The sequence below is a fragment of the Xyrauchen texanus genome, chromosome 24 (genome assembly GCF_025860055.1).
Source record: "Xyrauchen texanus isolate HMW12.3.18 chromosome 24, RBS_HiC_50CHRs, whole genome shotgun sequence".
Lineage (NCBI taxonomy): Eukaryota > Metazoa > Chordata > Actinopteri > Cypriniformes > Catostomidae > Xyrauchen > Xyrauchen texanus.
Genome location: NC_068299.1, coordinates 5,952,359 through 5,966,303, shown reverse-complemented (window position 1 = coordinate 5,966,303; position 13,945 = coordinate 5,952,359). Strand labels below are relative to the sequence as shown.

Here is a 13,945-nt window from a genome sequence, read left to right as displayed (position 1 = left end):
TCTCTAAGTGTGTTTTAGGGTTTATGCATCTGTGTGTGTGAATCCACTTGTGTAACTGCATATAAATTGTATATCATTTCGAACTTATAGTGGCAAAAGGGTTTCAATACCATGTTCCGAAACCTAGTGAGCTGCCCCTGGAGGCAGCATTTTAAGACATTATTGGCATACTCCTGACATGAAGTCTGTTCCAAAAGGTCGGTATCTTAATTAAACTGCCTGAAGGTAGCATCATATTTATATTTATGCTCATCAGAGTATTACGTCATTCCTCTCGCCTCACCTGTATTGAAATCTGTGCGAATCGAGTCTCTCGTGCGCTGAGCGTGAGGAGTGCTTTTTGAATGTTGGAGTTGCTGCGTTCCAAACCGGTCTCTTATGAGGCTCCATTTGAGTTAGGATGCTACCATAGAAGACAGTGAGGCAGCTTACTAAGTTTTGGAATAGACCCTGTAAGTACCAAAAGTAAAGTGCAAAATGCAATGGTGTGCCTTAGCCTCGAGTCATGTGACAAAACAACATGTCACCGATCACAGTGGAGTTTGTCTTTGGGAGAAATGCCAACAAAACCACATCTGGTAAGAAACGTATTTAAGTTTTTACAGCGAAACCTGTTTGAGTGTAAAGATTAGTTTCTAGATTCATCGAAATTGTGATTTATCATGAAATGCCATGCTGCTAAACACAGTGTACACTAATGTGTACTTTATCGCTAATTATCCTTTATAATTAGCTATATTTTCTGTGCATTATCACATTGAGGATCAATGGGTTCATCCAAAAGCAAATGTTTGCTCTCAGAGTCTTTATATGGAGTTAGGATGGAAGTAAGGTGCATTTCATACTGTTCTGAGACCAGTGCAGACAGACAGCACACTGGAGGTTAAGTCATTCAATAATTAGGGAGCACTGACGCATCCTATAGATATCCTATGCAGCTAAGTGTATTCACTCCTAACATCTGACCAAAAGTTCAGTTTCAGGCTGCAGATGAGGTTTGGACCACTCAACATGTTTGGCCGACATGGGACAATGATAATCAGTACATAGATACAGAATTTTATAATATATCATTTTATTTTAACGTAGTTGGCAGTTACTGGATGACGCTGGACATTACTTTGAATCAGAAATATTTATGCTCATTACTGATTGGTAAAATGCTTCAGCACTGGCTTGTGTGAATGTGCAAAAAAACAAGAACAATGAGATTTTGTTGCCAGTGTAGAAATAAACTCATCAATTTTGGACATGCATTTAATTTATTTCCTGTTTCTTAGGTGCAACTATTTACAAATGAAAAAGGGAAATGGAAAATGCACACAGCAGTCATGCTCGGGTCTCAGGAGGTTAGATATCAATTGTGAATTACCTCATTAAAATACCTTTATTTCAGAGACTGTTTATGAGATTAGCCTCATTTACACACTTTCATGAGAGGTAATGGGTACACTTCAAAAAATAATTTTAAGATTTACAGGTTTCTGAATTGAGAAATCTTTGACAAATAAAAATAAAAGAAACATTTTAAGTTTTATAAATAAAATTTCCAATTTTATGGAATTTTGTTGAAATTGAAATGTGTAAATCTTAAAAATAGGCAAAAATATATTTTTTTGAGTGCAAAATGCAGCTAAGCTGTCTGTGTGTTTACTTACTGTTATAATTTGGACACAAAATTGTCCCAAGAAGATCTTATAACATCCCATTGGGGATGCCCTTAAAGGTAAAAAAGGAATTTAAAAAACGTAGGAATTGTGACCTTTTTGTAACCTAATTTGACAAGGAAATTACGTAGAGATCAAATAATTTTTTTTTACATTTTTAAAAAATTTTTTATTGAATAAAACCAGTACATTGTTTTTTATTTTACCACATGAAGTGAATTTTTTAGGTTACCTTACATTTTTTGTACAGTGTAGGTTGAGGGTTAAGAGGCAGTCACACTTTACTTTGAAGATGGACAATTATTTTGGACAATGGACAGGATATATATCAAATACTATTATATCACAGACCATTGGCGGGCCATGCATTTTAAGTCTAAGCCTTCAATGTGATTCATGCCATTAAGAAAACACAGTTTCACAATGAATAAGACACCCTATGCCTTTGGGCATCATACATTATATCGCAACTAACTATTAATACCAATTGACCTTTTAAAAACACGTCCACGCATGAAAGCCAGAACTTGAAACGACACTTACTGCTCAAGCAAGCCTAATTTTAACTGCAGAATGACTGTTATGTGAAATGAACGTCTCCCGAACAGACAGACAATTTTTCATGTGAATATACCAAGTAGGTCTATAATACCTGGAAAAATCTAATAATATTTGCGATTTAAATGTTGCTTGTAATACATTTTGTTTCGTCAGGATACATGGTTATGCTGCGTTCCTTTCAAGTTGGATGACGGATATTCCTACTTCATTATCTCCGACCATAAATGCATTCCATTCTCCGATATTCGGAAGATAACGTTTAAGGAAACAAAACTGCAATGCTCCTGTTAGCTTAGCAGGTGTTTGGCTCTCATTAGAGATGTCTCTTAGCAACCCAACTGATAAACAATGCTGCAGCGCTAGCATTTGAGCTTCAAGTATACGATTATCAAAAGAGATTATAACGTTTTAAACACCTGTTTCTAAAAATGCGTTTGTTAAACAAGCTTTAATATCATGTAATGTGGAAACAAACTCATTTATCGATATTAATTAATAAACTGAATGTTTATCACTTACTTTGTAAATCTAGCTAAGTGTCGACATGTTTGTCAGACATCATGCCCCTTCATCTCGGCAAAATCAGAGTTGAGAATTTCTGCACGAGCCTACAAGTTGTAATTCTGACTTCAAGATACATCCATTGCACTCTTCCTAGTAGGAAGTTGTAAAATCCGACTTTCCGAGTTGAATGGAATGCATCACTACTTTTCAAAACTTGATCTGACTTAATTTACACTTTGAAAACTCCTGATGTTGCTATAACAATGCAAAAAGCACTTAACAATTTGCTTGAAATTAAAATCAGTCCTCCTTTCCTGTTTAATAAATGATCAGCAATCACACAGTCATGCAGAACATCTCGTGTTTGTAAATCCATTAGGATCTCTGTCTCAACAGCAATACCAGCAGTGATGACAGCCAACTCGTCAGCAAGATCTTGTGCTCTTCGCTTTCAAATTACGTACGTCACTTAAAGTATGATTGCGTCACTCATGGCCAGCTAGAAGGCCTCAACCGGTACATATCCCAAAGACCACACCCACCAAGAACAAATAAATCAATCTGATTGGCTGATGAATCTGACAATCTGACATTAGATACCCATTCATTTGCACTGTTGAGGGATTCTGTGGAAATTCTGAAGGCCTGATGGGGTGGAGCTCAAACTCATGCCCTGCTTATTACTATTTAGCAGAGAAGGGCCACTTCTGTTAAAATGAATGAGAGAAATTGGAACACCCAACCAAGGAGCTCTGAGCCCAATGGTCAACGGATATAAAAAGGAAGTCCCGTCTTACAGGTAAAAGAGCCAATCACCTTTTAGATACAGACATTGCCTCTCAATCAATTCAAGAACATGTATGTGCATTATCTATACAAGCCGGGAAAATAATATATATTTTTTATGCATAATAATGAGGTAAAGAAGCACAATTTATAATACCAGTTTTGTCAGATTTTACTGCTGATTTAAAATGTTCTTTGATCGCAATCTTGACCAAGAGTTTTTGAGATTTCGGTGTTCCCCCATTCAAGTAGATAGGAGCTGCACTGTCGTGATTGGAAATAGTCTCCCGAGAGCGTTCCAAGTATGACCGACAGTGGACTGACTTGCTAGAAAGACTTTGATTATATTCAAACCATCTACTCACTTTCCTGCACCAATAACACAAAGCTTTAAAACATTTATTAGTTGTATTGAGCCAAGATGTCAGTGTGTGAAGTTTCAGTTTCGCTCTTCTATTGGTCACACTGTAGTAGACCAATAGTGCAGTTACTTATATTTTGTATTTTAAATAAATTCATAATCCTGTTACATGTATTCCGTTTGTCCTCATCTAGTTAGCTGGGTAAACGCGCAAGTGTGAGAAAGAGAAAGAGAAAGAGATAGAGAAAACTGAATTAATTGCTGGTCTTAGCCTCCACTACTCAAAGCTGCTAGCCTTGCTGCAGAGAGCTTTGGGCGTTTTGGTAAACATGTTAATATCTCAAGGTGTTAATGAATAAAGCTCCCTCTGTTCTTCAGGTGTGTGTCAGTGTGTGCGTGGACGGTAAGGCTGCCAGCAGCGTGTGTACCGGTGCTGTTGTGTGAGCAGCTCTCTGGTCACGGCTGGTTAATTGTGGTGTAGAGGGGGGCTGATGGGGGCTGCTGGCAGCTAAACATCTACAGTCAATACCACAATCCTCATGACTCTGCAGGAGCCCGACAGTTTTAATGCAGGTTCTGCAGCTGCAGTTCTAGGACTGTCAAGTAACACTAAAATGCTTTAAAATGTAGAGTAGTGATGTTTAACCAGTGAATCCTCACAGCATTTTAACCCGGTGTATGTTAATGGTTATGTATAAATGTGTGCTGTTAACTTGACAGTTTGACCGAATGTCTGAATATAGGAATATAGGACAGATAGGGTTCACCCAAATATGACAATTCTGGCATCTTTACTCACCCTCAGGGCCGGTTGTAGGCATAGGGCACCTATAAAAACTATGTAAGCAAAAAAAATCCTCAAAAGTTCATGGAACTTTGTTATTGTTGGTTAGTGTCTCGACTGCACGAAACTTAATTTTGATTGAAAAAACATGAGGGGAAAATGCACTCCATCGTATGTCTGCACTCATCTCGTTTAATTGCCATTTTTCCTTTTCTTTTCTCTCATGAGAGGTCGTCTGTTTACCTTATCACTCTCTCACTCACACCACACACACACACACACACACACACACACACACACACACACACACACACACACACCTGTTTGCAAAGTTCTCAGCATGCTATTATCTCCTGCACCAGAGAATCTGTTGCCTCTGGGCCTGACCGTAAACAGCCCAACTTGCAAAGACTCCTCATTGCAAATACACACACACACACACACACACACACACACACACACACACACACACACACACACACACACACACACACACAACTTTCCCTTTCTTTCTCTGGACAGAGAGATGGATATGAGAAAGAAGGTGCAGGAGTGTGACTCCCTTAGCTCTTTGACTAGTAGGCGACTGATGGGTTTTTCAATGACTGATACCGAAACCAATGTCTAAAGAGCAGGGTAGTTGTTATAATTGTTAATATACTGTATAATACAATTTATTGAGAGAGAAAAAATATGTATAAAGAAAATAGACATAAAACAAACACATATTTTATGCCACGTTAACTCAAATTCACAAAACAATTTAAACACATTATTTACTAACTATTATATACTATCCAATGCAATTAATCATCCAATAAATATTTTTATGTTTTAGTAATTCCCATTTTTCTCAATGATGATTATCATTAAATTATCAGTACTGTAATATTATTATAGATGTAACATATGAGTAAAACTATATATTTTTTTATTGAGTCAGCATAAATTAAAGGCAGTGCGATAAATTCTACAATGATGTATAAGTTCTTTAAAATTACTGTAAAAGAGATTATGGTTAAGGAAAAAAATTGTTTAACCAAAAATGATTATTTTTTCATATTTGTGTTGTTTAGCACTAAAAACAATGCCAGTTCTCACATGTACAAGCTTATCTCGTGCACTGAAGAACACACAACGGACATCAAGATTTTCACTGAAAAAGGACGTGAAGTAGTCAATGTGATCCCTGTGTTATATTCCAAGTCTTCTGAAGGCAAACCATAGGTTTGGCTATATTAAGGTTTAAAGTAAGTCAACTGCTATTGCATTGAAAAGATGGATGGAGATATTTATTGAAACATCTCCTTCTGTGTTCCGCATAAGAAAGAAATTCAAATGGGTTTGAATGACATGGGTGAGTATATTATGGGAGAGTAAATAATGAACATATTTTCATATTGGATTCCTTTCTTATTTCTGTGCTATATGGACCTAAAGTCCACAGTGCATAGTTCCCACACACAGCACCCTTTTACCTGCGACCATAAACCCAGGACACATAGCTCACCCCCTGTATGATTGGCAGCCGTTATCCTCCTCAGACAGGATAGGGGAGGTCTGATTTTTACGACAGGGTGGCGAAGAATCTCTGAAGCCTTTACAGAGCTTAACTCACCTACACTCAACCAACTTTATGTGCAGTTGGTGTAAAAGCAGTGAAACATCTGTTAGCTTTATATCTTTTCAGTGTTTATTGGGCCACCTATGGCATCAATACCCAACAAAGCCACCGGTAAGGGAGTAGCATACAGTAATATTTCTGCACACCAGCAGAAGCCTGCACTTACAAGGATATGGAACATGGTAGTACCATGTTTTTGTTTTCTGGTTAATGTGTTCCTATGCCCCATTTATGAATATATATGTGCCTGCATCCAGAGCTCACTCACAGGAAATGTTTTAAACGTATATACATATACAGTATGAATACAAAATTCAACAAACAAAATGCGTAAAAAGTATTTTAAAATTCCAAGCCTTTTCTAACGAGAAAGAATTGAGTTATAATGAAGATGCTAACACTAACGCTAACACTTTAACACTATGCTATATACAGTGTTAAAATGCTCGCTTAGTTTCGGAGGGTCAAAATAACAAATAGTTCAATAATTGGGCCCATAACAATATAAATACATAAGGTAATTCTGTCTCAACAGCTGTTTATGAAGTTTCATATATGTTTATACTGATAACTGCCTGAAGGTACAAATGTAATATGAAAGGAAGCTTTGTTCTCCTTTAACCCCCCCCCAAACAGTATCAGCTTAAAGGGGTAGTTCACACAAAAATGAACATTTAAAACCCGTATGACATTATTTTATACATGGAACATAAGAGGAGGTGTCACCATTCACTTTCATTGCATGTTTTTTTTCTTCTATACAGTGAAAGTGAATAGTGACTGAGGCTAGCATTCTTGAGGGCTGCAGCAGAGGGGAAGATTTGCCTTGAATAATTACCTTAATTTCTGTCTGTTCCTCACCAAAACTTTTGTATGGCCTTAGAAGACTCACAATATAGCACGCAAGTAATTTGAACTAGATTTATGGTTATTTTAAGGTGCGTTTTGGATCTTGACGGCCCCTGCATACTTCATACGAAATCGAAGAACAAATGGGTGTGATGTTATTTAGAACAAAATCTGTCCAAAACGAAAGTGTTTTTGCATTAAATTGGGTGGTTCGTAACAACTCGCAGGGCGAACTTTAAGGAACACTTCTTACTGGCTTCTAAACACCTCTTACTGCAATTGGTCTGTGCCATCTGTAGTTCGCCTATTGTACAAAGGTGCCACGGATAGTTCCTGGCAGGCAGCAGTACTTTGAGGCCGATAGTGGTGGTGATTTTGATTTATTTTAGTGACTCGATTCTTTTGATTCCGTTCACCAAAAAGATTTGTTTATTGATTTGTTCACTGATCAGATGTTGAAGTTGCACAGGGGCGTAGATTCCGGGAGGGGTGAGGGGAGAGGTAACCCCCCTTCCCCCCATGCTACAACCCCCCAACATTTAAGCCAATTCTACACCCTTGCCTTTGCGCCTGCAGATGGCGCCAAATGACCGTCTTTTAAGTAATTACGTTTAACAAGAAATCAGTCAATATGTCTAATTATCCCTCATTAAAATTCTACTAGGAGACCTAAGCACTGCACAGCGTTAAAGCATCACAAGTCTTTCCCCACAAATGACAACAAAGCACATATTTCATACTGTTAACTGCTGAGCATTATTTTTTTAATCAAGCTATACAAAAAAGAACAAAAATACTAGCTTAAAAATAATTATGAGTATTCAATAACGTCATTGTAATGTGTGGACATCCCTCATTTCTATTCATAATTCATCTGGCCCCCTTTCTTGTTATACGAGATTGACTAAATGAACGAACGACATGCATCTTCTCCTCTCAGGCAACAGATCATCGTTCACGGTTCACGTACATGTTGTTTCAGTGAAGGTGCGCATTCGTTCTGTGGGTGAAACCAATGATATTCTCCTTAACAGCCCACACTAAAATACTATTGGCTCACGCTGAAGTCAGTCAGACTTCAGTGAACAACAATACGAGTCAGTGTATGGAGGTGAACGAGACGATTCGTTCACTTTAAAGATTCGTTCAAAAAGACCGATTTGTTCATGGACAAAACATCACTAGAGGCCGACAGCTAATACTTTTTTTGTTGTTCATTTAGTTAAGATCAGTCAACATGAACACACTAACTTGCAGAGTTATTAGCGATGAAGCATTTACATGTTTCCATTGATCATGGTATAAGTATTGAGGGAGTTGTACTTGCTTGCCTCCATACACACTCCCCCCCCAACACACACCCCTGGTTTCTATCATGCAGGTCTTTGTAAAAGTGACGGGAACACTTGTAACTCTTGTGGCATGTTTTTCAGGATGTCCTGGGGAAAAGAAGACAGAATTTCTGACGAGCATACTGGATGCATTGTCCACGGACATGGTCCATGCAGTAACTGACCCGGCGGCTGCTGGCAGGTAAACAAGAAACTGATAATTGACAAATTCACTTGTAATGTAACTAACTGACCTGGCCTTGCTGTGTGTTGTAAAAATATTTACTCGCTTCATTAACTGTCTGACTAGTTGAAAGTTCACCATCAACTTCACCATCAACAAGCAGCTAAAGAGATTTGATTTATTTATTCATTTTTTACTGAACTTCATCCTTCATCTGGAGTTTTAACTTTTTTTTTTAACTTTTTCATAAATGCTAAAATAAACATAATTTTGAAATGATTGCCACAAGACTTTAGGGATTAAAATCTCTTACTAATCTGATCTGTGTCAAGTTATATCCCAATATTAAATAATACCAGAACTGAATATAACTTTTTCCGATTATGTATGTGTCAAGTTAACACGTTAACCAAATTAAAATAACTGCCAATATTAAAATTTTAAGAAATCCAAACAAGATAGCTGGCATATTAATCTGATTAACAGCATGTCAACACATTGGGCATTATTCAGGAAACATGAGCAGAACAAATTTCTGTGTAAATCATCCATTAATCTGTTCTTACATAATCTATCCAGTTAACTTTATTACGACAATGTACATATTTACACAGATCGTCCTCTTGTGTTTTATGAACAAGGCCTCGTTTAGGGATTATCTACTGAAACAGAACATTTATTTCAACCAACACATGTCCAAACAAAATAAATGATTGTGTGATGTGCATGTAAATGCCATCAAGGTTTAATTGATGAATTGTTATTTTTCCTCCATCCAGGATGTTGGAGCCTGACCCCAGTCACACTCTGGAAGAACGAGTTGTTCACTGGTATTTCAGCCAGCTTGACAAAAATTCAAGTGGTGACATTGGAAAGAAAGAAATCAAACCATTCAAACGGTTACTGCGCAAGAAATCTAAACCAAAAAAGTGTGTAAAGAAGTTTGTGGAGTACTGCGACATCAATAACGATAAGGCTCTGTCACTGCAAGAACTGATGGGCTGTTTGGGGGTCACTAAGGAAGAAGGTGAGTCACTCTGTTTCATGTTGGATGACCAAGTAATAAGCAAAAACTCACAATGGAAATACAAGGATTCTAAGTGTTCTCTTATGTAAACTGTAGTATGTAAGGGGCTGTTCACTGTGAAAATTCTTATGTTCAGTATGCACAGATTTATTTATTTTTTTAATGTAAACATGCTTGATCGTTATGCAGGGCTGTATTGGTAATCTGGCATACTGGGCATTTTCCCGGTGGGCCAACGCACATTGGCGGCGATCAGGGGCAGACTAGCCATCGGGAGAACCTGGCCGGCCGCAAAATGGGCCGAAGGGGCTACAATAAGCTGAAATGAGCCGCTGCGTTTTGCAGAACGGGCCACAAAATGATGCCGTGATATGCTGAAGGGAGCAGCAATATGCAGAAAAGGACAGCGACATGCCCCCCCCTAATAAAAAAAAAAATGGACAGATCAGATGCAAAGAGGAGAGGTCTTGTCTCACCCTGAAGGGGTTTATTTTGCAATAACAACCAGCTGACTGTACATTATCCCACTTATTACACAGCTACTAACCAAATAAATAAATGGACATCAAATATTTGTTTGCGTAGAAATTATGTAACTATGTGAGAAGAAAGACATTTCTGAACAGCTGAATTCCACCTCATCGGAGTTGCGTCGGAGATCTGTTAATGTTTATTTTGGGAAAATGAACTTCTGACTGCTCAATAGCCAGCTTATTACAAGAGTAAAGTAAATAAATACAAGGACAGGAAACATTGAATTGAGATGAAATTATTTTATTAGCTTACTTGAGATTGCAAAGTTATCTGAGAAGTAGGAAAGATTGCTCACAATAACCAGATGAGCAGTCCGATACGTGGATGTGCGGTTGTTACTGAGAATTTTCAGACCACTAGATGGCGTCATTGACTAATCAGAATCTAGTATTCCAGAGGCCTGTGTAATAAGCATATTTACATATGGACAAACTAGGGATACATTGATGTATTGTCCAGTGAGATTTATTGTCCAATTATTGACCAGATTAAAACCATCAGCAGATCAGTCATGATAATAAAAATGCATATATGAAAATCTGATGGTTTAATAATATAATTATGTAAATTTAATGCATTGAATTTGTTTAATAACTTTCTCAGAAACAACCAATATCACTGTCATGTAATGGGGAACTGTCCTGTAAAACATTCTCATTGCTTTTTTCCCCAGGGGCAAAAACAGGTGAAGGCACAACCTCTAGTAAACTGGTGAGTTAATGTCTGCGCCTGTTAACATTCACAAGATGCATTCCAGCCCAATTCTTTTTCTCTTGGGGGCATTCACTAAGAATAAATTGTTCCAATGTTAGCAACTTTTTTTTAGCATGAGCAATTTACATTTTAGCACTTGATTCTCTAAAGAAATTATGCAAATCAGGTAATGAAACAAACAAGATACTAAAATACCACATGCTAAACCATATAAAATCTTTATAAATATGTAATATATTTGCCCACTGTGTATACCAATTAAAATACTGTATATATAATTATCAGCCTTGACTAGTTTATAAAAATTATGATAGCATTAAGATTGTAATTGCATTGCTTTCACTGTCATGTTCATGTTGGTCTGGCTACTTGCAGAACCTGGCAAAGAAACAAGGCTGAAGTCGCTGAGATCGGATTGCACCAGCTATTGTCCCGCAGACCACACTCCCACCAAAACGACAACGGAAACCATAGTCTTTGCACTTTGTACTTTAAAACAATGTAAATTCACTTTGTAGAAAAAAAGGTATTTAAACAGACTGCTGAATATTTGAATGATATAGTTAGCATTTGTATGTCCTTACAACAACAGCAAAAATAGTAATAATAATTATTAACACATACAATGTATGTGTCCTTTGTGCACTCGAAAAAAATATTTTTGCATTTTTTTTTTTAGAATTGCACATTTCAGTTTCATAACAAAACTCCTTTAAATTAAATTGTGTCAAGTTTAATTAAATTAAATTAAGAAAACTTAAAATATTTATGTTTTTTATTTTATTTTATTTAAGATTACTCAATTCAGTTTGATGGCATTTTGTAATGACATTGAAATGTGTAAATCTTAAAATAATTTTTTGGAGTGAGAGTCTAAAATACGTATACTTTTCTAACTTGTACAAGTTGTATGACGTTGCATTTGTTAAGGCCATCTTTGTTGTTCTGTTACATATTTTGTTTGTCTTTTCTTTTGCTAACATCAGAATAGTTTGTAATGTATCTAAACTGAATTTTAGAAGCCTCGTTTTAGTTTTAGTTTTTTTTTTTAAGTACCAAAACCCAACTACTGTGCCACACATGGAATGGGATACATATTGTTTTGCTGAAACTGCGTCATGATGATTAGAAATAAAGATGTATTTTATATATATGTTTTTTGTTGTGTATTTTTTCATTTATTGTAATCTTTGAGAGCAGGATCTTTAATAAGTCATTTCTCCTTATTGAATCAACACTCCATGCATCATCCCTCCATCAGTGAGGGTCATCAGACTGACCCTGTTCTTTTCGTTCTGTGTGTCATCTATGATAAACAGTTCTGGTGGTGGATCTGAGAGTTTAGAAGGCTTATGCTCTGGTTTTAACACTGCATGGGACGTAAATTAGGGGATTAGTTATTGACACTTCAAAGATGTCAAATTAAGGACTTTAAAACTTTCCAGCTACTACCTGAATCCCTCCTACATTATCAGAGCTCTTACAGATACAAGAGATTACAGCAGGGTGAATGTCTGAACGATTACGTTTACACCTGGACTTAGTGCATGTGCCTAGACTTAGTGCATGCTTGCATGAAAAAATATAAAAACTTCATGGCCATGGCCGCTGATTGTGTGTATGTCATATCACATAGTGCTGTGCTTAAAGTGACAGTTCACCCAAAAATGAAAATTCTCTCATCAATTATGCAGTCCCAGACGTGGATGACTTTATTTCCGGTAAACTCAAATGTTTATTTAGATATTTAGAAGAACTGCTCCACTATTTTGGTTCATACAATACAAGAGAATGGGTGCCAAAATTTTGAAGCTCCAAAAATCACATAAATCAACATAAATGTAATCCAGATGACTCCAGTGGTTAAAACAATATCTTCAGAAGTGATATGATAGGTGTGGGTGAAACAGATCAATATTTAAGTCCTTTTTTTTTGCAATGAATTCTCCTCCTGTAACGCACACACAAGACGAGACAGTCACAATGTCGGAGTAAAACTGCTTTATTAAACAGAGCAGGCAACAGTACAAAAAGGGCAAATCCAGTGAAGAGTAGTCAAGGGGAGCGCGAGGTCGAAGCCGGGGAATCGGAGTATATCAAAGGGGCAAATCCACAGAAGAGTAGTCGAGGGGAGCGCAAGGTCGAAGCCGGGGAATCGGAGTATATCAAAGGGGAAAATCCACAGAAGAGCAGTCGAGGGGAGCGTTGGGTCGAAGCCGGGGAATCAGAGTATATCAAACGAGACGAGACAAGCGAGAGGAAAAGACAGGGGAAGCTAGGGGAACACTAGAGCTGGCAAAGCGAAGGGGTAAACTAAACAATAACCAACAAGAGTGAAGCGAAAGGGCAGCGTATATATATAGGGGAAAACGAACAGTACAGGTGAGACTAATAATCTAGTGATTAGAACGAGTGCGGGTGAAACTAATACTCTGATGATTGTGAGCGAGCGCGAGAGCCAGAGGGGGCGGGTGCAGGTGAAACTAATAACAGAGAACATGAACGCTAACAAGGGGACTGTGGAGTTAAATAAGGGACAAAAGTAAAACTTACGGAAGACCAAAAGAGACAAAATGGGCAAAGAAGAGGTAAGGGCAAAACGAGACAAGGTGAATGTTACATAGCCCCCCCTCAAGAGAGGCGGGGCCGCAGGAGGCTCGAGAGGCGGAGCCCTAGAAAGCTCTGGAGTCCCTGGGAGCAGAGCCGTAGGAGGCTCGGGAGGTGGAGCCGTCTGAGGCTCTGGAGGGAGAGCCGTAGGAGGCTCGGGAGGCGGAGCCGTAGGAGGCTCGAGAGGCGGAGCCGTAGGAGGCTCGAGAGGCGGAGCCCTAGAAAGCTCTGGAGTCTCTGGGAGCAGAGCCGTGGGAGGCTCGGGAGGTGGAGCCGTAGGAGGCTTTGGAGGGGGAGCCGTAGGAGGCTCGGGAGGCGGAGCCGTAGGAGGCTCGGGGAAAAAGGCCGTGGAAGACTCGAGAGGCTCTAGAGGCGGAGCCCTGGAAGGCTTGAGAGGCTTGAGGGGGGGAGC

General features: G+C 38.2%; 1 protein-coding gene across 2 annotated transcripts in view; it reads left to right on the top strand.

Moving 5' to 3' along the window:
* The window catches only part of smoc2 (SPARC related modular calcium binding 2), a 51,887-nt gene extending 39,828 nt beyond the window's left edge, over window positions 1-12,059 (top strand). For both annotated transcript variants that reach the window (XM_052089433.1, XM_052089434.1), the window contains exons 10-13: window positions 8,570-8,669; window positions 9,431-9,678; window positions 10,886-10,923; window positions 11,302-12,059. In XM_052089433.1, the coding sequence (XP_051945393.1) occupies window positions 8,570-8,669; window positions 9,431-9,678; window positions 10,886-10,923; window positions 11,302-11,325 (410 nt within the window). In that variant the 3' untranslated portion in view covers window positions 11,326-12,059. The remainder of the gene's footprint in view (window positions 1-8,569; window positions 8,670-9,430; window positions 9,679-10,885; window positions 10,924-11,301) is intronic.
* Window positions 12,060-13,945: the final 1,886 nt, after the last annotated feature.